The 25,417-nt window shown below is 40.9% G+C and overlaps 1 protein-coding gene across 1 annotated transcript in view; it reads left to right on the plus strand.

The window, feature by feature from the left end:
• LAMB1 (laminin subunit beta 1) overlaps positions 1-25,417 on the plus strand; it is a 75,167-nt gene that overhangs the window by 40,252 nt on the left and 9,498 nt on the right. Inside the window, exons 22-26 of the mRNA XM_063134141.1 lie at positions 1,767-1,984; positions 3,487-3,583; positions 14,760-15,129; positions 20,305-20,489; positions 21,553-21,794. Coding sequence (XP_062990211.1) covers positions 1,767-1,984; positions 3,487-3,583; positions 14,760-15,129; positions 20,305-20,489; positions 21,553-21,794 — 1,112 coding nt within the window. The remainder of the gene's footprint in view (positions 1-1,766; positions 1,985-3,486; positions 3,584-14,759; positions 15,130-20,304; positions 20,490-21,552; positions 21,795-25,417) is intronic.

Genomic DNA, 25,417 nt, shown 5'->3' on the forward strand with positions numbered 1-25,417 from the left:
CAATATCATAAAATACAGCATTAAATTTCATTATACAAAATTTAAAACAATTTAAACAGCTAAAAACAATTTCAATAAAATACTAGACCTGTTAAGACAGCTGACATAAATGCCCCATCATATGCCGTTAAATGCCTGGGGGTAGAGGACAGTCTTAACCTGTTACTGAAAAGACAGGAGTGTTGGCGTGAGGCAGGCCTCTGGTCATTCCATAACCAGAGGGGCATCACTGAAAAGGCCTCACTTATTGCTACCTTCTGGCCTCCTTTGGAAGTGGCACTTTGAGGAAGATCTCAGGCATTGGTCGTAATGTCCAGGTAGATTCAGTACTGGAGAGAAGCTCCATTGTGGTCCCAAGCCATGTAAGGCTTTAAAACCAGAACCTTGAATTGGGCTCAGAAACATACAGGCAGCCAATGCAAGTGGTCCAGAATTGGTCTTATGTGCTCAGACTTTCTGGTCCTGGTTATTAATCTGGCTGCTGCATTTTGCACAAGCTGCAGCTTCTGAACAGTCTTCAAGGGGCAGGCCCAGGTAGAGTGCATTGCAGTTATCTAACTTGGAGATTACCAGATTACTGAAATGAGGTTATCCCTGTCCAGATAGGAATGTAGCTGGGCCCCCAGCTGAAGCTGGCAGAAGGCACTCTGTGCCACTGAGGCCACGTGAGTGTCAAGTAACAGAGATGGCTCCACAAGAACCTCCAAGCTATGAACCTGCTCCTTCAAGGGGAGAGCAACTCCTTCCAGAACAGGTTGAGCACCCTTCCACCCAGTCAGAAGAACCACCCATTAATGGCATCTCAGTCTTGTCTGCACTGAGCTACAGTTTAGGATGGGAGTTGTAGTCCAACACATCTAGAGGATACCAAGTTAGGGCAGATTAGTTTAAAAGCTGTTCTGCAATTTTCATTTTATGCTATAATGTGTGACTTTGAAACTAACATTTTAAAAAATGTTTAGAAGTATAGACTAAGCCATCCCAAGAGTCAGTGTGGTAACAGCATTTCCTAATTTTATTAATCCGTTGAAAACAGTTGCGAAAGTGAATCAGTGGTACTCCCATTTTAAACGTTGGAAATGTATACTGAGAAATAGTTGTTTGTCCAGTTCCTTTGAATTAGTCCATGAGATCTCTTTAGGTCCCCTAGAATGAAAGACCTAAAGCAAGTGAGTTTGTTGGAGGAGCTAATGTTCACACATGAGGGAAGTGAGCTTTTGAGTGGCACAGAAGTGTCTTTAGGGATAACGCACCAGATGGTTCTGATAATGAAACCCATCTTGGGCCTTTGGAATAGAATGTGGGAAGAAACTTAAACCAATAAATTGTGACCAGTAGCCAGCAACTTCTCTTTGCTCTGACTTTATGGTGACAAAGTGGGAAAGGTTCCAGATCATTGTATCACCATTATATTTTACTGTCCACAAGACTTGTCCCATTCCTAGGATCTTTTGAAATTACACAAGTGTCTTTAAAGCAGGGAAGGGGAACAATGTGGCCCTCCAGATATTGCTTGACTACAACTCCCATCATCTTTCACCATTGGCTATGCTGGCTAGGGATGATGGCAGTTGCAGTTCCAACAACTGGACTAGTGCCATATGTTCCTCACCCCTGCTATAGAGACATGGTTGTAAGTTTTCCATGTTCTGTTTGGATTGCATTGTCCCAGCAAGACTGTTAGCTTCTTACAGTTCTCAATTTGTTGACTTGCTTCTCACACAAGCATACTGCAGCATATCACCCTGGCCTCTCTTCCACTCCAGAGTGTGTCTGCAATTACTTGGGAACTGTACGTGAGCGTTGTGACAGCTCTGAAGACTGTGAGTGTGAGAAAGAAACTGGTCAGTGCCAATGTCTTCCTAATGTGATTGGACAGAACTGTGACCACTGTGCCCCAAACACATGGAAATTGGCCAGTGGGATTGGGTGTGAACCGTGTGCCTGTGATACTGAACGTTCCTTTGGCTCATCTTGTAATGAGGTAAGAAGGCTTTTTCACTGCTATAGATGATTCTGACTGTTTAAGAGTCCCTAGATGGAAGTTTCCCCCTCCCAATTAGCTTGGAAATAATTGGATGAATATTCCCTGTTGTTCGCCTTAGCCAGCCAAGTTTGGTACTCAGCTAGTCAATGAGCTTTACATTCTCAAAAACTAACAATGCAAACTGGCCATGATTCACAGTAAAACCCATTCATATCAGTGCAAACCTATTTAGAAGTAAATGTGTTTAGGACCATGGTTTATGAACATCTGTTCATCATCATCTGGTTATATCTATAGAATGCATGTCTGTGCAGTAATTTGTATACAATAGAAGTGATATTTGCACTAGGAAACATTGTGCACTGTGGCTTCCTAGCAATGTGTATATGCAACAAAATACGCGTATGTGTAATTGTCACACATGATGGATGGCACCCTAACTGGACTTTCTCTTTAAGAATTTTGTGATGTTTCAAGTGCCTTTTCCCATCATTGATGTAACATTTGACTTGCTTTTTCTTTTTTACTGAGCCTTTACAAGTATTCAAAGTTCATAAAAGAGTAATTAATAATGGGAGGAGGATGGGCAAAATTGCATGTTGGTGAGGTTTATTAGATGATGCTATATTTTTAGGCATTAAATAATATTTATCATTGTAAGCCCTTTGGAAACTCTATAACTGTTAATGTTAAAAGCCACAGTAAGACTATCTAAAGTGTTCTTCATCCTGAGTGAGATATGAAATAGGAACAATGGTCTATTGTTTAGTCATTTTCTGTAGTTGCAAGGAAAAGAAAGTTATGATGAATGTTCCATCCCCTAGAAGACAGAGAATCTATATAGAAAATAAGATTGCATACTACGGACCAAACTAAATGTGGTGTAAATCTTTTTTAAAAGATTAGCAGCAAGTGGCACAGGGGAGAAATTTAAATCACTACTGTTACACTAGAGAGGGATTAACCTTTTCCTCTGCACCATTTTTCCAATGAAAAGCATAAACACAAAACTGCTGTTTGCCCTATTGGGCAAAACCTATAAGAACCTGTTTCGTCCCATGGGGAAAATAGCTTTAAGATGGGACATTATTCCATAAGGAAAGCAGTGCAAGGAAAAGTCAGTCTCTCTCTCTCCCTCTCTCTCTCTCTCTCTCTCTCTCTCTCTCTCTCTCACACACACACACACACACACACACATACCATAGACCCAGTTCAATGATCAAACAACCCATGATTAACAAACCAATCTGAATCTCCAGTTAACTTTTAAAAAGCTGCGAGATCTTACTTACAATCTTCCATATCATGTCCTGGTGTGACCTTAATGCTGATAGCTAACTATGACCTAATTACATTTTTAGCTCTTTGGACATTTAATTCAGCATGCTGATCAGCCAGCTGACAGATGGTGGTAATAACCCAATAAATTGTACGTGTTAGGTTCACTTTGTGAAATGCATCTTGTTCAGCAAATTTTCGTGCTTTCTTTGAATTAACAGTTTTCTGGGCAATGCCAATGCATGCCAGGATTTGGAGGACGCACCTGTAATGAATGCCAGGAGCTTTTCTGGGGTGATCCTGGTGTGGACTGTCAAGGTGAGAACATTACTTTAATTTCACAATGTGCACTATTATTGCCCCTTTGAAGGAGTACTGCCAAATGTCAAATCTTTATATGTTTCTGATACTGTAAATACTAATCACTGGTGATAGTTCGCTCTTTTGCTTGTGTGTATAGAAAGAAACAAAGCAGCATTCATATTGCAAGGAATTAGATACAAGAGAGAACAAGTTTCAATAGTGCATTCATTAGCCTCTTTCATAATATTGCAATATTTTTACTATACAGTACTTACAAAGAATCTCACTGATCTTGGCTGGCTTTTTTCATTTACTATTTTAGTGAAGCTAAATTTAATTGCATTAAAAATCTGATTACAAAGTCGTTTTTTGCAGCTTTGTAACAGAAATGGTTGTCTGAATTTGGATATAAACTATTAACTTGTTCTTTATTTTCTTGATTATAATGCTTGTTTTTTCCATATAATTAATACAAATGTTACAAGGGTATTTTCAATTTTTTAAAAAAGTGAATATTAGTGGGGGGAAATAACAAGCCTTCATTTAAACTAATTAGAATTCCCCCCCCCCCGTTCAGCTGTAACAAGAAGCTCTAGTTAGTTAAAACTAGAAGCAAAAGCAGTGTGATTAAAATGTTTAACTTCTCTAAAAGATGCTTGCAAAAGTGCTGTTAGCAAGAGTGGTTTAATTGATGATTTTCCCCCTAGAAGAGTATATGCCCATGTACATCATCAGACATGAATATTGCATGGGGGAAGCAGGGGACTTAATAAACTGACCATAACAATTTCCTTTTCTATGTTTGGAAGCTACATGCTGTGGACAGAGAATATGTTATTGGTGGCATGTCCCTTTGGGCTTGACAAAAACAAACTGGTATTGATTACATTGTTTAGAAAGCTAGATTAACTATGCTGGTTTGTAGTTATAAACATAACATATGTGGTTATGGAATTAAACTTCAAATGCTGTCTAGAACAGAACAAATTGGAACTGGCGTATGCGTGTCTAAATAAGTTTTAACCTGGTCATTTTGCCTCTTATGTGTCCTGATCTGCTGTGTGAGTGGAGAAAGTTTATATATTCTTGAACCAAGGATCACTGCTTGAATCTACACTGCTGAGGGTCTTTTCTGCCTGTTGCGTGCTATGCCGTATATTCATTTACCCAGCCATAATCTAGCCACGCTGATTTCTGGAGTTCTACAGTTTCCTTCTGTAAACCTTTTCAACAGAATATTTACATCTCGTCTTGTGTTTAGTTGACTTATTACAGAATAGCAGCAATGTAAATGCATTCAGCAGGAGTTACTAGCTGGATAGGCTTCTTTGAGAGAAGAGAAGGGAACGGAAGGGAAGTTAATGTACTTTTGTACATGCTAACAACTTTTTAAAAGACACTTGTTTGGAACTAGAACCTGGTAAATAGGGATATGTTGGAATATACAGAATGGGACTTTTCTTCTTATAGCATTTTCCATCATGGACCTGGTGGATGATACTATCCAGACCTCACTGGTTGCTTGATACAACCCAGACAGATAGAATTCATCAGCATATGCTGGAAATATCAAATCTTTTGCTATTAGGTAGCATTTATGGGTGCTAGTAATTTGTATCTTCTAATTACTAAACTCACAAAAACTGGGAAGGCTTCCCAGTGATGATTCTGAAGATTTTTTAAAGAAGTATTATTTTAATCAAATAAGCAGAGTGAGCACTATGTATTCAAATGCACATGCTGCTCAGTTTGGGGCCAAGAGAGTGGGACGCATCTTCACTTCCTCAAGATCTCAACTTTCAAAAATACAAAACATAAATGAATGGGGTTCTTTAGCCTTCGTTCTAGCATTGAAAGATTTTCAGGTTTCCTAAAGGCCTCAGAAACCAAAATAATTATTGGGCAGTGATTAGGGGTGCTTCTATGACCTATACAGATTTCCACATGATTTCACTATACTGGTCATGGTAAGCAGTCATACAGTTTCAAAACAACTTCTTCAGTGTGTCTTTGAAGGGAAAGTTTCATGTATCGGGGTACTTAGAAACGGCATACAAAATAATGGAAACAGTTACATTAAAAGGTACAAATAAGTTCCTTTTTTGGCATCAGGCAGAGAAGGGATTAGCAGATACTTAGTACAAAAGAAAAAGCCGTGCCTGGTAGTCCTGGAACCAGATCAAAAATTTTCATCGTTAAGAAGAACTGACTGTGTTATAAAAGTCCAAATCCTGCTGAACCCCCCAGATTTCCTCCTCCTTCCTGGAAGAGTATGCTTAAGACAATAATACTGGCAATTCTGGGATTTAACATTACAATTGGGCATATTGCCAGGAACTTCTAGAGTATTATTTTTAAATACAATAAGTGCACATGTGCTTATTTTAAGTTAAGAAGACTGCAACTATTTGTCATGTATTTGCTGTTGAACTAGAAACCCCAAGAACAGGAAGAACAGATGGGGAAATGTTTTGCAGTTATTGTTTTCCAGAATTGATAGTTACTGCAGTTAGAACATCTAAATTTATCAAAACTTCCAGAATTTTTAAAATAGTGTATATAGGTGCATGTTTGTTTCTACAAAATAAATATAAAAGCCCTGTAAACATGTACAAAAGCTTAAAGCTTCCTATAATATGAGATTTCTTGTAGTAGAAAACATAATTCAAGCTGATATGGGGTGGTTAACAGATGACATGCTAAGCCATGGTTAGGCCACTAACCCTTTTGCAGCAAATGGTTAGTGAGCGTGTTTAAACTGTGGTTATGTAGCTACCATGGTTAGGGATGGTTCACACGACACGCTAAATCGTGGCTCACACCACATGCTAAGCCATAATGTTTAGCTCAAGGTGCTTAACCACCTTAGCTTAGCATGTTGTCTGAACAAGGTCATTGTTTCTGATCCTCCAAACCATGGTTAGAAGCTGAGGGATGTGCTCTCCTACTTTCTCCTCCCTCCCACCTCGCAATCATGAGTCCAGGGGAAATGCGTTACTTTAGGCTTCCAAGTCTGGTTGGGAAAGCAAGCACAAACCATAGCTTGCCAGTTCAGATGTAAGAGCAAACTATGGTTTGCGTAAACTATGAAGTAACTGACACAAGGAGGGAGAGAGCACGTCAGGGGAAGGCTCATTTACTGTTACATTTCATTCAGCTCAGATCCATGTCCAAGCTCAGATCCATGTCCAAACTTGATATATATATATATATATATATATATATATATATATATATATCACATCACAAACCTCTATGGGTAGTTTTTTCTATTGTGGGACTGTTCTTATAGTTGTCTATTCATGTTCTTATATTCAAATTCACATTGGCCCATTTGAACATAACATAGGTTGTTTAACCCACAAATAACTCACAATACATCACAAAAAAATCAGTGATCATGCTGCTCGCAGGTTGATTCTGTGAAGTGGCAGTGGCATGTGCTGGGCATATGACCTGGCAAATTTGCACAAAAAACAGGTGTTGGCCTTAACCATAAACAGTATACTAGAAAACCAAAGAGGTTAAGGGGATGGATTTCAACAAAATTTTATAGTAAAATAAGATGAAATAAACAATCAAGACTATAGAGCACTTACAATATACAATACATTACACATTTAAAAATACAGTAATTTTTAAATGTGTAATGTATTGTATATTGTAAGTGCTCTATAGTCTTGATTGTTTATTTCATCTTATTTTACTATAAAATTTTGTTGAAATCCATCCCCTTAACCTGGCAAATTTACCCACGATTTGCCACCGTTATATGTGAACAAGTAGAAAGACTTTGAATGTTAACTTCCTCTGTCTTGTTTGAGACACTTAGGGAGCAATCCTATACCTCCCAGATGGTGTCTGGGGGGACACAGGATTGTTCAGTTTATGGGCTCCAAGGTCAGAAACAGGGATCTGACCTCAGAGCCCAGAAACCGTGCTCCTGCCCCCTCCCCCCTCTTGGAGCCAGCACTGTTCTGTCCATGCTGCCTATGTCTTCATGCTCGGAAATGGAGTGCAGATCAGGAAAAGGGGACGTTCCCGAGGGTGGGAAGGGGAGGAGATAGGGGAATCAGACATATGAGGAATCCTATGGGTGCCCCAGCCTCCTTCCCTCCCCCTCCCCCTCCCCCAAAGCCTCTACTAGAGGTGCAAAATCACCAGTCTAGCTTAAATGCAGAGTGGCAGGATTGTGTTCTTAACTATGCAAGCTTTTTCATAATTTATCATAGGAAAAGGCTACTGCTCATATCAGATAAAGTAATTATTTTAAAGAGGTCTAAAACAGCAGCAGTAGCCAATAAAAAGGTTAATATTTAATTATAATTGTTTTTTCTGTAATAAACTTTCTCGTCTTTCCATATAAATTGCAACAAATAGCTTGGAAAAGACTTTGATTTTTTTAACTCAATGTTTTATTTAGTGCTTTGGACTTCTGAAACGTTCAGCAGCAATTCATCCTGAGATTTCCTTCATCTCTTCATTTTAATAAATTTCTTTCCATCACAAGGAAGACTCTGATATGGAAATATTTGTCATTTACTCCCACTGCTTCTTTGATGTACCCTCAGCTAATCTAAAATTCATTGCTTGTGGTTGGGTCTGAGATAAGAAACCAAATCCAGACATATTTGAGCATTGGGTTTTTTTAAACAAAAATGTTAGCAGTGATTCTTCTTCTTTTTTTAACCTATCGTTGAGTTGCTGTCCCAATTATCAACAGCAACGTGTCTCTCTCCTCCCATACAACAGTGGATAATTAAAAAAAACACCTCATGAACTTGATTATGACATATATATTCATGTGGGTACAATTCCATTGTGTCTAAAATATAATTTTTTAATATCTCTTTATGAATAGGCTATCATACACATTTTACTTTATTATTAAGGGTTTGGGCTATATGGTCCCACGTTGTAAGACCAGATTGAGTTGTACAATTGGTGTGACTGGGATTAGTGCAAGTGTCTCCCTAGAGAAGATGTATTTGTTTCTCCAGACCAATGTAGTAAGATCGGCGTCTGCTTTTTAGAAAATGTGAGATCTCTGCCAAAGTAACACAACGGACATGTTGAGAAGACACCTTAAACCATGGCTTTAACTACGGTGGTTAAGCCAGAAAGCCAGGCGTTTAGAAGACACCTTAAACCAGTAGTTCCCAAAGTGGGCGGTACCACCCCCTTGGGGGCGGTGGGATTGCATAGGGGGCGCTAAGAGGCAAGGGGGCGGCAGGGGGACGCTAAGAGGCAAAGGGGTAGCAGGGGGGTGTTTGAGGTGGTCTTTTCCGAGAAACGCCTCTCCAGAAGGTCTTAAAACCCAGGGACATTTTTATGGGAGAAGGTAGTTTGGTCCCAAGTCATATAGGGGAAGAATCCACACATGTATTAATATCATTTAAGAAGAGTCCTTTTAACAGTGAAGTGAAATGTTTCAAAAGCACCAAAACGCTAATGAAGAGACATACCTTGCTTGGTGTGCTACGCCACGCCAGCTGCAAAACAGAAGCGCTCACTCTCTTTTCCCTCCCTCCCTCGGCAAGCCTGCGGCGGGTGCTTCCCGTGCACAGCACGGCCCCTTTTTCATGCTCAGCTCCTCCGCCCAGCTGCCGCTGCTCAGACCAGGTGCTCAGACCAGCAGGATCCAGAGGAGTCCAAGAAGGGAGAGATGTGCTATATAGGGATTTGCATTAAATACATTTTTATATTCCTATATTTCTCATATGCTTTGTACAATCCAATATTGGATGATCCAGCTCCAGTTAGTATTCCCAAGTTGTTCTTCAGTACTAGGAAGTAAGCATGGATATTTTCCAAGTATGTGCTGTCCTGGTTTTAATTGCTATAAGAAAACAGTCTGCCAAGGAGTATGGGATAGCTTCCAGGGTTGATTCTGAGTTCAAAAATAAAAGAAGGGGGAAATCAGGCACCTGCACAACTGTAGCACACAGAAATATCACCGTGTGGAGTGTTCCCTGTTCAGCATTACAGCTTAGGGATGGATGGACATGACATTCTTGTTTTCACAGGGGATTAAGCTCACTGCATCCCATTTCCACATGAGTTAATGAGGTTTTTTTTGTTTTAATTCCACATGAAAATTCATGTTTTGTGTTTGCATTTTCCAGTTGTATGCATTTTTGCACATTTTCCAACATACGCATATTTTCCAAGTACTTTTCATTGATGTACTAGTTTTATGCACACTTCCTTCAAATGATTTTGTTTGGACTTTTCACTAATATGCACATTTTTCTGTGCATTTCTTCTCCCAAAGAGCTGTTTCACCAAGCTTTGTCTTGGCTCCCATATTGACACATTTGCTATGTTTGCCTAAAAATTCAACAGAATTTTTTTCCACTCATCCTTATTCCAGGTACCTCATTCCAGTCTTCTCACCCCGTTTCCCCCACAACAGTCAGTCAGCATCCTGTGCTGTGGCGGCTGGTGGCTGCAATGTCAGTGGGGTTGTGAATCCACTCTGGGTTTCAGTAAGAATCAGTCAGAACTCTGTAGGAGATATCAAGTGTGCACCTTGGACGTTAGAGCCACCAGCCTCCACTGATTCTGTGGCCCCACTGAGCTCACCCAGTCATTGTTGGGGTATTTTTGGTTTTCTAGTCATCCCCCCACCCCAGTTTTTTCCCTTAAAGATTTTTTCTACTTCTGCAAACCTTGGGGCTTCCCCTAGCCTATTGATACAGTTTTGGCATCACTCATAGCCTGAACATCAGGAATAGAGAGAATGGTAGGATTATACTTGATTCAGTGCTAGTGCTAGTCAGGATATGTTTATATGACACAATTTTACAAGGCAATGTTCCCATCGGGCTCCGTATGAGCACTGGAGCATACGTACTGCTCTGCAGCAGGCCAATTGGCTATCCTGGAAGGTTTGTTTTAAGGTTAGGTTTATAGATCAATTTATACAAGATTTTAACTCCTCTGCAGTTTTTCATATAAATGGTGAATTTTATAGGAAAAGTAACATTAACTTTCAGTGGAAGGTTTTCACATGGTACAACATTGATCCCCCCGCCCTGTAATGCTGTTTTGTTTTTGTCTTTTACTGTACTTCTACAAATCCCTGTTACCCAAAGCATGCTGACACCTCTCATGTTTCTCAGGGCTCATCTACACCAAGTAGGATATTCCACTATGAAAACAGTATGAAAGTGGTATATAAAAGGCAGGAGCCACACGACTGCTTTATAGAGGTACTAAAGTGCACTGACAACTGTTTGGGTCCATGACATATCTACACCAAGCAGGATATAACACTATGAAAGTGGTATAAAAGCAGTATGTGGTATGTCTCAATGGGCCCCAACGGTTGTCAGTGCACTTCAATACCGCTATAAAGCAGTCGTGTGGCTCCTGCCTTTTATATACCACTTTCATAGTGTAATATCCTGCTTGGTGTAGATGAGCTCTCAGTATTCCTACGCTGGCTACAGTCCTATCACCACTCACCACCTTAATTTCCCATTCAAAGGAATGATCATTTAGCCATAGTGCTTCAGTGATTTTTAAATAATTTTCTAATTTATCCATTTAAAATAATTTAGAATTTCAGAGTTAAATACAATGTCATGTTAGTGGAGGTCCACAAGTGCAAGAGGACTTTATTCTGTTTTCTGCAGTTCTCTGCACCAGGGGTCCCCAACACGGGGCCCACAGCCACTTCCAGTGGCACCCACAAAGCTCTTCACTCTCTGCCCCCTTAAAAAACATTTTAATAAAAAATGGGGAAACTGGTTCTCCTTCCTGTCCCTTAAACTGCTGCTGAGCAGCTGTTCAGCATGCAGAAATACAAAGCAAAGCAACAGGGTAGAGGGAAGATAAAGAGCAAAGCCAGAGGCCAGGAGTGGGGAGAAACATTGAGCTAAAGAGGTTGAGGGGAGAGAAATAAGCCTGGGACTGGGAGTGGAGAGAGGTGAGTGGGAGAGAAAGGCTAAGGGCCAAGAAGGGAGAGAAAGAAGAAGGATAGGGATGGAGAAGGAAGACAAATAGGGAGGAAGTGGGTTATGGGATGGAAATAGTGAGCAAGAGAGAAAGAAAGCAGAGGAAATGAATGAATGGAAAGAAGAAGATTGGGTGGGCCAGGAAGCAGTGTTTTCCATTTTTCCCTGGAGAAATTCGAGACATACTAAAATGGCTTCAGATTTCTAGGAATCTGGCCTACGGAATCCGCTGCAGACTGGCCTCTCCAGATTTCTGGATATTATTTTATTTTTACTTCCCCCAAAGTCATGCAAGTCCTTTGCAGGAATATATGCAAGTTTCTTCTGAGACAAATGCCATGCTGGAAAATATACACGGGGGTGGGGGGAATTGGCTGGCTTTATGTGGCTAGCCACATCGTCCATGGGAACCATTTTGTGGTGGTGCCCACAGCATTTTCTCAAATTCCCAAATGTGTCCACAGGTCTGAAAAGATTGGGGACCGCTACTTACACTGCCCAAAAACTTACTCCAGAGGATTTCCCAGCCCTCTGGAGCAGGTTTTGTTTGCGTGCAAGGGGGAGGGGAGAATCACCCTCTTCCTGGTTCTGCTGATGGAAGTAACTACATCAGCATAATGGGTTTCACCCTCATTGTTGAATATTTGATCATTGCAAGAGACATACTTTAAAAGCATTTTCCAAGATGTTTCTTGAATCAAGAAAATGCACATGATAGCTGATTACAATTCCATGTCCTGAAGTGAGTCCTGAAATTTAACGTCCTGCCTTATATATCATGGTGATTAATACCTTCAATTATATATTATCCCTGTTCCTACAGTTACTACAGTAATTTGAATTCCTCATAAATCAGTGATAATGAAACTATGTTTTGCTTACTATGATTTTTCTGGAGCTGCCTCTGAATCATAGGCATTTGAAGGAAAATCCTGATGCCTTAAACAAAAGATATATATATATATATATATATATATATATATATATATTAATTTTGCCTTAAACAAAAGATCCCATTAATTTTCCTGGGATTTGGATTGTGTGCTGATTCCAAAAACAAAAATGGCAACTTGATATGCTAAAATGTACTGGCTATGTAATTTGATATAATCTGGGGATCTTCAAAAGAAGGCAACCATTTACTGGTGGCTATTGTTTTTGCTACACCCACATGAGGAATTTGAATAATTACCCATTACTCTGAGGGTCTTATTCCCAGAAACTAATAGTTAGTAGTGGAAAGGGTTAAGTGGTTCCTTTCCCCCTCATCCTTCAAAGAAGAATGAATTGCCTGAGGGAGTTTACGTTCCCCAGCAAGCCTTTCACTGTGGGAATGCTGGAGTTGCTTTGATGGAAATAAAACCCCTTGTGTTGGCATCTAATGCGGAGAACAAAAAAGCCATTTTGTTAAATTGCAGCAACATAAGTTGAACAGCAGGACAACACTTTTTTAAAAAAAACACTTTCTGTATTGAAGGAATTCTCTGCAAGAGTGCTGCTTTTGTTTATGGTAACTTATTCTTTTAAGTGCCCTTTTAGCAATCTGGCAAAGAAATGTGAATATATTTAAATAACTGCATATACAAAAGTACTGAGGCCTCCTAGTGTTGTATTTCCCTATGTATTTTCTTCTCCTTCTTGCTGCATCATATTTTTGTGGAAAGTTGGAATGTTTTGGGAAGAAATCTCTACAATAGACTGCAACTCATATCTAGATAATACTTTACAGGACTCCTGACAGATTTATGGATCATTTGTATGTGTTAAATTTATGAGGCCTTCTTGAAAGATGTAGCATATTTCTACAGGCTTTAATCTGATGGAGGTTGAAATCCTGTCATTATGGATGCTCACAGTGCTTGCCTTTGATCTATTTTGGGTTCCATTTCACCACAATTGTACCTACAGCTTAGGCGGAAAGGACTTTCCCATTTGTTTCGGGTCTTATTAAAACAAAGCTTTGAACATTGGCAGCTTCCAGTTGTCTTGTTCTACCTGGCTATTTGGGGTAGATTAATGGAAATGCACCAACGCCAATTGATGGTCAATTCAGTTTCTGTTATACAGTGGGAATTTTGCTATTTACCTGGGTGGGATGTCGAGTGCACCCATAATACAGAACAGGGCTGGAGTACCTTTACGGCTCCAAGGTCCACATTGGGGTCTCACATATGCATATTTATTTATTTATTACATTTATATACCGCCCCATAGTCAAAGCTCTCTGGATGGTTTACAAAAGTTAAAAACAATGAACATTAAAAACAAATATACAGAAATTTAAAAGCATAAAACCAGCAATCTCCACTTAAAACAGCTATTCTGGAATCAGTTAAAAACTCAGCATATGTTGTTAACTGCCTGGGAGAAGAGAAAAGTTTTAACCCGGCACCGAAAAGATAATAATGTTGGTGCCAGGTGAGCCTCGTTGGGGAGATCATTCCATAATTGGGGGGGGGGGCACCACTGAAAAGGCCCTCTCCCTTGTTGCCATCCTCCGAGCTTCCCTCGGAGTAGACACTCAGAGGAGGACCTTAGATGTTGAGCATAGTGTACAGGTAGGTTCATGTTGGGAGAGGCGTTCGGTCAGATATTGTGCACAGAGACACACAATTCATACACATGCACACACCACTCACATTCACCAGCAGCAACAGCTCTTGGTCTTGCAAGTAACCACATCTGTTTCATGTCACAGCAACAAGGTGTTGAAGCCCCCTCCCCTTCCCAGCCACCTGAAGCCCATTACAAGATCAGAGGAAAAAATGTTCTAGAAAAGGTCTCTGGTATTCCTTCCATATAAACTGCATTCCTAAAGCATCCCCAGAGCATTCTTGGAAGATGGCAGGAACCTTCAAGCACTGCTTTCCAAGATGCTCCAGGCACACTCAAGAGCAAGGCTTCTATGGCAGGAACCATGCAGCCTGCTTCTCAAATGTTTCTTTCTCCCACTTCCCACCTCGCTGCTGTTTTTTGGGGGGCAGCACACATTGGATTAATCCAATTTTAGGTATAGACCCCCCCAGTCCAACTTCATGCAGTTGGCCCTACACCATGTGATGTGCCTGTTAACAAGGGGGATCCAAGATTTTTTAAAAAATTGAGTGGTCAATTATTGGCAGAACTGTCACCACTTTGTCCAGCGATAAATCAGTTTGCCCATTTGACGGTGGTGTGTATTTTTTTTCCTCGTGATTTGTGACGTTTCCATTCATTTCGGTCTCTTTCAGCTTGTGATTGTGATCAGCGTGGCATTCAGACCCCCCAGTGCAACCGCACGACTGGCCAGTGCATCTGTAACGAGGGAGTTGAGGGACCCCGTTGTGACAAATGCACCCGAGGCTACGCTGGCACCTTCCCAGACTGTGCACCTTGCCACCAGTGTTTTGCTCTCTGGGACATCATCATTAGCGAGCTGACTAACAGGACGCAGAGATTCCTGGAAAGAGCAAAAGCCCTGAAAATCACAGGGGTCAGCGGTCCTTACCAACAGACACTCAACTCTGTGGAGGCAAAATTGAATGAGATTAAAAGTATCATTGCTCAAAATCCTGCTGCTGAGCCTCTTAAGAACATTGGAAATCTCTTCGAGGAAGCAGAGTAAGTATGGCATAAAATAACACTCCTTCTCATTTGCTCAGCCATGGGAAACTGGGGATCTCCTCGTACAGTGGTTTTAATGAGAATTGTAAGCAGAAAATGAAAATTGGAACTGTGCCGCCCAGTGATTATGGAAAATGTAAAGGAAACTGAGGCTGCCTAGCAATTAGCAAGGAGGCACGCTTGTTGATTCGTTCAATTCATCTTGTTTATGTGAAGGAATGTAGGATGAGAAATTATGTACTTGAAATGTTTAGCCTCTAGCAGATTTGCCCTTCCCATTCTTCCTTTCAGTCTAAGGAAGATGAAATGCCAAGACCGATGTGGTCTGTTGATACCACCAGTTGTTTCTTCAGTGCCCTTAATTGCCAGTGAGTTGTCAGTTGAGAGACAAATTGGGTAGCTGCTGTTGATGGATGACCTGACAAGCCTTTCAAGTTTTCAGTATAACCAAACAGTTTGGCCAATTGTAGCATCTAGTGTGTACTTTTCCAGCAAAAGTTGGTCTGTATAAGAAAAACAAAATACAGATATTTCACTGCTTAATGGGTTTCGCACCAACCATTGCTAAGCACTGGTATTTCTCTTGTCTGTTGCTTGGGTCTAGTTAATTCGCTTGGTGGTCCTCACATTATCACTTCCAAAAGTGCTCAGGGCTGCTGGTTCACGACTTAGCTGGGATCACCTGAAGATGCCTGATGTATGAACCAGTACTTCTGTGTGGGTGCTATTGATGTGCTGCCGCTGCAAATTGCGGAATAATCTGCCATAATTTGGTCAATTGTAGCATCTAGTGAGAAGCCAGTGACTCCAATGTCGGTGGGGCTATGAATCCATTTGAGGTTTTAATCAGAACCAACCAGAACTCTAAGGCACTATCCAATGTCCTGAACCATATCCCAAAACTAGAGTCAGCATGTTGGATAGCTTCTTTAGAGTTCTGGTTGGTCCTGACTGAAATTCAGAATGAAGTCACAGCCCCACCGACATTAGAGCCACCAGCCTCCACTAGTAGTCTGTGTATCTACTTTGAACATTGTTGGTGGTGGTGTTTAAGGCTGTGTTTTAGGGACAATATGAATGTCTTGGAGATATCTATTTATATAATGAGCACTTTTATGTGTTCTTGGGTAGTTTGCAGGCTTTCTTGTGTGTTTTCGCAAGCAATCGCTTGGAAGTCACTAAGCATATGAACCAGACCTTGTTTTCTAAGGACCAACAAGCAATGAATAATATGTTTCAAAGGCTGTGTTTTAAATTCTTCTCTTTTTTAAAAACCAAAATATATGAAGCTGTATATTGCTTAAACCCTGTCTGATGTTTTACCATCACAATGCATCTACAAACTTTATTTACAGCTAAAATTAAACTGAAAACATTGTAATAATAATTGTTTGGTGTGGTGAGATATTCCCATGTCCTAGAATTGTGGCTTTCAAGTTTTCTTCATTCAAGAAATTATTTCCAGTGTCTGCCATAAAATCCCAAATCATAACTTGATGTGAATATGCAATTCTTGCAGGTCAGTGTCTAGAATAGTTGGTGTCCCATTTGAACTCTGAGTGTGACCTAGAACACACCCCTGCAACAAATTTCAGCGGAAGATCAGTAGTGGTGGTCAAGCTGCCTTTCAGGGAAGCTTCTTCACCATTTCTGATATTTTTATTAAGGAGCCCTTGACAAGTCTCGAAGGAAACCCAGAGTTTCCTGGAGCACTGCACTAGAAATTTGTCCTCAATTGCTACTGTCAGAATGAAACATTGTTGAAAAGTGTCTAGACTTAACTTATACCCACCCTGACTTGTCATTTGCTGTGAAGAACTGTTGTACTTTATTTAGATTTCAAAAGAGAGGAACTGTCGCTTCAAGATATATTTCAAAATCTAGGGCTTGGCAGCCCACCAGTCTTGCCCAAGCACTGCTTCACAGGGCTTGTAATACCTTTGTATCTGGCACTCTTCTCTGAGAGCTGCCCAATTTAAGCAAATCCTGTATAGATTAGCCTGTGTGGAACAAATGCTTCCAGATATTATTGGTGCCAGTGGTTGTTTTTGTCTCACCCTGTTTGGAGGTTTTGCTTGCTCTATCATTGTTCATACTATTAGGACACAAACTTATGCATGTTTTTGTGGCTCTGTCTATAACTGGTTTGCCTCCTATCTAGTGGGTTGCTCTTTCAGCGTGTTGGCTAATGGCAGCTCGTCGTCTTCTTTTCCCCTTTCAGTAGGGGTTCCACAAGGCTCGGTACTTGGCCCGTTGTTGTTTTCTTTATACATGTTGCCCTTGGGTAATCTTATTCAATCTCATGGCCTCCAATATCATCTGTATGCCGATGATACACAATTATATCTTTCATCTCCGGATCTTTCTCCAGATGTTCACGATCGTATCTCGGCATGTCTTTCAGATATCTCAGCTTGGTTGCTTCATCGTCGTTTGAAACTTAATATGGCAAAGACTGAATTGCTTGTTTTTCCTCCTAAACCTTCTCCTCATCTCTCATTCTCTCTTACTGTCACACTTACTCCAGTCAAGGAAGCTCGTAGTCTTGGCTTTATATTTGATTCCTCGCTCTCCTTTATTCCTCATATTGAGGCAGTAGCTAAATCCTGTCGTTTTTTCCTGTATAATATTGCCAGGATTCGATCATTTTTGTCTGTCTCTTCTGCCAAGGCTCTTGTTCATGCATTGGTTATTTCTCGGTTGGACTACTGCAACCTTCTTCTCACTGGCCTTCCTTCTTCTCACATCAGTCCATTGGTTTCTGTTCACCACTCTGCTGCTAAGATCATCTTCTTGGCTCGCCGCTCTGACCATGTTACTCCACTTCTGAAATCTCTTCATTGGCTTCCAATTCACTTCAGAATCCAATATAAACTTCTCCTGTTGACCTACAAAGCTTTTCACTGTCTAGCTCCTTCCTATCTTTCCTCTCTCATCTCACACTATTGCCCCGCTCGTGCTCTTCGCTCCTCTGATGTCATGTTTCTCACCTGCCCAAGGGTCTCCACTTCCCTTGCTCGGATTCGTCCATTTTCTTCTGCTGCCCCTTACGCCTGGAACGCTCTTCCAGAACACTTGAGAACTACAAGTTCAATTGCAGCTTTTAAAGCTCAGCTAAAAACTTTTCTTTTTCCTAAAGCTTTTAAAACTTGATTTTGCTCTGACTTTTATACTCCCTGTTTGGTGCATTCTCTTCCCCTCCTTATTGCTTTATTATGATTTTATTAGAATGTAAGCCTATGCAGCAGGGTCTTGCTATTTATTGTTTTACTCTGTACAGCACCATGTACATTAATGGTGCTATATAAATTAATAATAATAATAATAATAATAATAATAATAATAATAATAATAATTTATACATAGAAAAAGTCTTACAATCCTGAGCATGCACCAGCCAACAATTATGTAGGACATGCATAGGATTACACCTTTAATAAAAGAAACCCCCCTGGAAAATTTGCAAAAGAACCTTAATCTGCAATCCTATACACACTTATAGGAGTAAGTCCCATTAAATGTAATGGATCTTACTTCTGAGTAGACATAGGATTATACTGTTAAGAATATAAAAGCAAAACAATTAACCATGATCCAACAGGGATCATGTATACACACCTTTTGAAGACGAGTTCACTATAGCATCCCTTTGTGGAAGAGGTTTTAAAGCTATAATAAAATCTGTGTAGTAGCAATTGATAGATTGCTTGAGGTTCTAATGAAAAACATAGATCCTGCAAGCCTGATGACTTCCCACCCTGTTCTTCTGAGAAGGAAACATCCCAAAAGCTAGGCAGATGGTTTATATTCTAAAAGTCTGGTTAGATTTTATGTTGAATGTGCTTGGAGAGGAGAGTGGGATCATGCCAACTTGCACCCAGTGGCCGCACTCCTGAGCCTACATGTATTCAACATACCCTGTGGTAGATTCTGCACATATTAACGGTATGCGTGAGTAAGGAAGGGTCCCCAGTCACTTACACGGAGCATATGCACTTATAGCGTTGTCCACTAGCAGGATAGATTTCATCCAATACTGATCATCCATTAGCAGGACAGATTTCCTCTCTCCCTTGAAGCCCCCTGCATTTGCCAAGCTACTCCGAAGTGTTAATTTCGGACACATGGGAAAAATGCAGGAAGGAGAGGAGATGGTGGGGAAATCCTGTTGCACCAGCAAATGTCTTGTTGTGCCAGCAGAAGTCTGCATGTGCGACACTGGATCCAACCCACAGTTTTTACTATCACAGCTTATGCTGAACACTCAGGGGCTTGTGGCCCCAAATTTCCTCTCTGTGTGCTTTGTAGATAGCATGTTATTAGTCCTCATGAAGAGTACAGAAGAAGATTACAGATACCTGGCAGTAGGACAGGAAGATTTTCATTTAATTAGCAGGATAGTCATATTTGTTCAGGAGCTGACTATAAATAATTTGCATACACAAGGACTGACTTGCCAGGTTTGGGCCCTGCACTCTAAAAATAAAATAAGCTTTAAAGTGTATATGTTGTTCTTCATAAGAAATCTCAAAGAGGTTTATAACACAAAAATTAAGAAAACAATACTATTAAACACTAAAAAATAGTTAACTCCATCAGCAGCGATACAAACATTGCTTATATGCATTCCAGTAAAGCCTACTTGGCCTTCAATTTGGGGTACATCTACTGTACAGCCGATTCTCACATTTCTCTTTTATTACATATTTTATAGAGTCTTGAAAAGAATCTATTGTGCAATTCAATCCGCCCCGCCGCCCAGAACGAGTCTGTTCCGTAGTCTATAAAAATATATTTTAATAGCGCATTTGGTAATTATGTGGGATATGAAACAAATTATGTATGGATTCTAAGAGTCAGTTCTCTGACCTATGCAGTTGGCAAAGTGCAAATGCATTACAGCAGAGTTTTGGAATTCAAATAGAATTAAATCTCACACAAAACAGCTGTTTTCTGAGTCCTTTACTGATTATAACATCATGATGATAAAAAGTGGTATCTCCTGATAAACTAGTAATTTAGGCACGGAAGTTGCAACAAAATAATCTACCACATTGTTGGGGAGGAAAGGAAGGAATTAACCTATCATTTTGATTTATTTTTTTCTGTTTAATTCAAGGCCAGTAGGTTTTTGTCCTGTTAATGTTAATAGAGGTTCTGTTCGGTTCACAGGAAGCTAACAGCAGATGTTACTGAGAAGATAGCTGAAGTAGAAGAAAAAGTATCCAAGGTGGCAGCAGAAAGTAATATCACAGAAGGTCAACTAAGTGCCTTGGAGGCAGATGCAAAAAGCCTAGACAATGTTGTAAAAGAACTTGCAGAACAACTGGAGTTCATAAAAATCTCTGATGTTCGGGGTTAGTGCTTGTATCTGGGGAGTTTTGTTGTTGCTTTTGTGTATTCTTTGCTTTTAAAAAGTATTGGGGGAAGACTCCATAATAAATAAATGTAATGTGTGTTTTAGTTAGGGCACGATCCAACCAAAGTTAAACATGTTTAAGCCCCATTGATTTTAGTGGAACAAATGTACCTTTGTATTCCTTTCTCCCAGTGAAATCAATGGTATTTAAAGGTGCTTAACTAGGGCTGCATCATGCCATTAATTTCTGAAGGGTCCACAACCTGGATCTCTCTAGAAGTTTTAACTCCAGTTCTCATCAGCCCCAGTCAGCATGGTCAGAGATTATGGGAATTGTAGTCCAAACCATCTGGAGGGAGCTGTGTTGGCGAAGGCTACTTTAGGGGAACAAGTCGGTGAAGATCAAGCTGATCTCCTATTGACTTCAATTGGATTACATTAGTAAGACTGACCACTATCTTGTCTCCCTGAGGAGTGCTTTTCATTTACAGTTTAATATGGTGTTTGTCCTTCTCATGCACACCAAACCAATGTAATTCTGGGCATGGCTTTACAATTCCTGGCTACATATAACTTTGAAAACATCAAGGGCAGGCAGAAGAGCATAGTATTGTCCATACCCACTGCGGGGAGTATGGCCCACAACCCAACTCTATGCACACAGCAGCCAGGGCTTTGTATGTAGAGGCCTCTTTAAAGAATGGTTGAACATGGAGTTAATCAGTCCTGCCGGCTTCCCACTCCAAAACAAGTGATAGGCAGGTACACACTACACTGGTTGCTGAATTAGATCGAGGATCCACATGCACAGCAAAAGGATATGCAGCTTCCATCCATGCATGTATTGGCCTTAGCTGGATCAGGGCAACCAGTGCTGAGTCAGGGTCACTTAAATCCATTAATTTGAACTTAGGAAGCTGTCTTCAACTGTCTACTCTACTTGGAAATACAACACAACCATAGCCAACAGTTCTGCTAACAAATTTGGAATAGCTTTGTGGAGGAACAACCTATCATAGCTTTGTCATCAGCTAGGTTCCCTTTCCTTTTGATTTTTACAGGAGCCTTGGACAGCATCACCAAATATTTCCAAATGTCCCTGGATGCAGAAAAGAGAGCCAATGCCTCAGCTCTTCTTCCTGGAAGTACAGTAGAGCAGTCAGCTGAAATGCGGCTAGAAGTGGAAAGTATGATCAATGAGACGGAGACGGAGTTCAAGGCTAAGCAAGAAGAACAGTCGCGCCTCTTGGATGAACTCGCGGGCAAGCTGCAAAGTCTGGATCTTGCAGAAGCGGCTGAGAAGGTAGGTGGAGACTGAGCCAGCTTCTCACGGCTAGACAGAAGCTGGTGGAGAGGACAAAATCCCTCTCGCATAAAGAGAGCTGGGCGCTATCGGTCGGTTCCAGATTTAGTAGTAGACCTATGGAAATCAATGGGATTTAAGTTAGAGTACACCCATTAGTAGTCATTACTTATTAGGATTAAACCTGGAGCCAACCCTATGCACATAAAGGGAAAGAAAACTGGGAAACTGTTTTATGGAACAAAAAAGACTGGGAATTACAGTGCTTTTGACCAGAATATGCCTGGAAGAAAGCAGGTTGCATGTTTTTTTAAAAAAATGCAGTCAGTGTTTTCAACCAGAAGGGAGCTTTGGGTTAAGAACATAAGAACATAAGAAGGGCCCTGATGCTGGATCAAACCAAGGGTCCATCTAGTCCAGCACTCTGTTCACACAGTGGCCAACCAGCCATTGGCCAGGGATGAACAAGCAGGACATGGTGCAACAACACCCTCCCACCCATGTTCCCCAGCAACTGGTGCACACAGGCTTACTGCCTCGAATACTTGAGATAGCACACAACCATCAGGGCTAGCAGCCATTGATAGCCTTTGCCTCCAGGAATTTATCCAACCCCCTTTCAAAGCCATCCAAATTGGTGGCCATCACTACATCTTGTGGTAGTGAGTTCCATAATTTAACTATGCGCTGTGTGAAAAAGTACTTCCTTTTATTTATTCTGAATCTCCCACCAATCAGCTTCATGGGATGACCCCGGGTTCTAGTGTTTTGAGAGAGGGAGAAAAATGTCTCCCTATCCGAGCTGTCCACCACAATCCCAAGATCTCTTTCTTGCTCAGTCACCACCGCTCAGATCTCATCAGGTTACAGTCTCAGGCAGAAGATTAGAATGCTCTCTAGTTTTAGAAATTCCAGTAACAATTTGAATGGTAGTTAGTAATAGGGAGTGAATGCCATGCACTCTATTCTGAAGGGTAAAACCTGGGTGAAAGGAGACTCTCTCTGTCTTGTTTGAGAAAGTCATGGTGGAGAGATGAGGTGAAGTAAAGGGAATGCTTACTTTTCAATGTTACTTTGTTCCCTCTCTTTTGAGTTGCCCAAAGGAACCTGTTCTTTTCAACATTGTCAGCTATAATTAAAAGTAACATACAATAGCTCAGTTCATGCATAATCTCCTCCCTAAGGCAAAAACGTCTGATCCAGGGATTTGTCTTCCATGGTGGAAGAGTCTCATTATAATCCCTTCTTCTCTAGGCACTTCCCACTGGAAATACTAAAGTGTACCTAAATTTGATAAATATCAGAGAAGACACACAATCCAATCACCTAAGGGGGCATAAATAAGGTGTCCCACAGTATGGGAGGAGATTCGTCAACTTGACAGTCTTTTAGAAATTAAAAAAGCAATAAAGACTGATCTATTCCGGCAGGCCTATCCAGTGAAATTTTAGAATGTTTTCAGGATGTTTTAAAGATGTTTTAATCATGTATGGTATGTTTTAATCCGTTTTAATGTGTATTTTATATCATGTTTTTATACTGTTTGTCTTATATTTTGACTTGTTTTAGTTTTTGTGAACCGCCCAGGGAGCTTCGGCTATTAGGCAGTATAAAAATGCAAATAATAATAATAATAATAATAATAATAATAATATGGGCTCAGTCTGGCAGGTGGCTGGAATAATTCCCTTATGATGTGACAATACTAGGGGCTTTTTAGTTTAGAAAAAAGACAAATAAGGACATGGTGTTGATATTGAAGGTTATGTATAATGTAGAGAAAGTGGATAGGCAGACGTTTTCCTCCTTTTCTCATAATTCTAGAGCCCGGAAACATCCAATTAGGCTGAATGGTGGGAGATTCAGGACAGACAAAACAAAGGCAATACATAATTAAGACTATGGAATTTTCTATCTCAAGATATGGTCATTATTCACATGATCATGGGGGAGGGAGGGTAAATTATCCATGGAGTGAAGAGGGGTAAGAAAACCACGATGCGCACATGCAGTCACACAATCATTACCCCGGCGGAGCACTGTGGTTTGCTTACCCCTCCCTGCTCCATGGATAACTTCCGGACACCAAAGGGCCACAAGACCATAGAGATCGTGTGCGCTGGCAAGAGCATCACTGGAAGTGGTGGACGCTCTTGCCAGCTGACTTCATGGTCTGCTGTTTTTTTTATGTTCAGCCAGCCAGCGTGACCCACAAAGAGCTGGTTAACACCACTGTAGAAGGTATGTTTGGGATCTGGGCAGATGTGCCATCATGGGGGGAACCTCACCAAAACAAACTAAGCCACCGTTGATCACATTTTTGAGCGATCTATAGTGGCTGAGTGTGACATCTGAACAGGCCCCAATGTGGATGCCCAAAAGGGTAATTCAGGGACGATGAAGTTGTTTATTCGTTCAGTCGCTTCCAACTCTTCGTGACTTCATGGACCAGCCCACGCCAGAGCGTTCTGTTGGCTGTCGCCACCCCTAGCTTCCCCAAGGTCAAGTCCGTCACCTCCAGAATATCATCCATCCATCCTGCCCTTGGTCAGCCCCTCTTCCTTTTGCCTTCCACTTTCCCTAGCATCAGCATCTTCTACAGGGTGTCCTGTCTTCTCATTAGGTGGCCAAAGTACTTCAGTTTTGCCTTTAATATCATTCCCTCAAGTGAGCAGTCTGGCTTTATTTCCTGGAGTATGGACTGGTTTGATCTTCTTGCAGTCCAAGGCACTCTCAGAATTTTCCTCCAACAGCACAGTTCAAAAGCATCTATCTTCCTTCGCTCAGCTTTCCTTATGGTCCAGCTCTCGCAGCCATAGGTTACTACGGGGAACACCATTGCTTTAACTATGCGGACCTTTGTTGACAGTGTGGTGTCTCTGCTCTTAACTATTTTATCAAGATTTGTCATTGCTCTCCTCCCAAGAAGTAAACGTCTTCTGATTTCCTGGCTGCAGTCAGCGTCTGCAGTAATCTTTGCGACCAGAAATACAAAGTCTGTCACTGCCTCCATATTTTCTCCCTTTATTTGCCAGTTATCAATCAAGCTGGTTGCCATAATCTTGGTTTTTTGAGGTTTAACTGCAACCCAGCTTTTGCACTTTCTTCTTTCACCTTTGTCATAAGGCTCCTCAGCTCCTCCTCGCTTTCAGCCATCAAAGTGGTATCATCTGCATATCTGAGATTGTTAATGTTTCTTCCCGCGATTTTAACTCCAGCCTTGGATTCGTCAAGCCCAGCACATCACATGATGTGTTCTGCGTACAAGTTGAATAGGCTGGGTGAGAGTATACAACCCTGCTGTACTCCTTTCCCAATCTTAAACCAGTCCATTGTTCCGTGGTCTGTTCTTACTGTTGCTACTTGGTCGTTATACAGATTCCTCAGGAGGCAGACAAGATGACTTGGTATCCCCATACCACCAAGGACATGCCACAATTTGTTATGATCCACACAGTCAAAGGCTTTAGAATAGTCAATAAAACAGAAATAGATGTTTTTCTGGAACTCCCTGGCTTTTTCCATTATCCAGCAGATATTGGCAATTTGGTCTCTAGTTCCTCTGGTATGGGGATATATTTTAATTATGAAGGCTACTCCATTTCTTCTGTGGTCCTCTTTTC

The sequence above is a fragment of the Elgaria multicarinata genome, chromosome 9 (genome assembly GCF_023053635.1).
Source record: "Elgaria multicarinata webbii isolate HBS135686 ecotype San Diego chromosome 9, rElgMul1.1.pri, whole genome shotgun sequence".
Classification (NCBI taxonomy): Eukaryota; Metazoa; Chordata; class Lepidosauria; order Squamata; family Anguidae; genus Elgaria; species Elgaria multicarinata.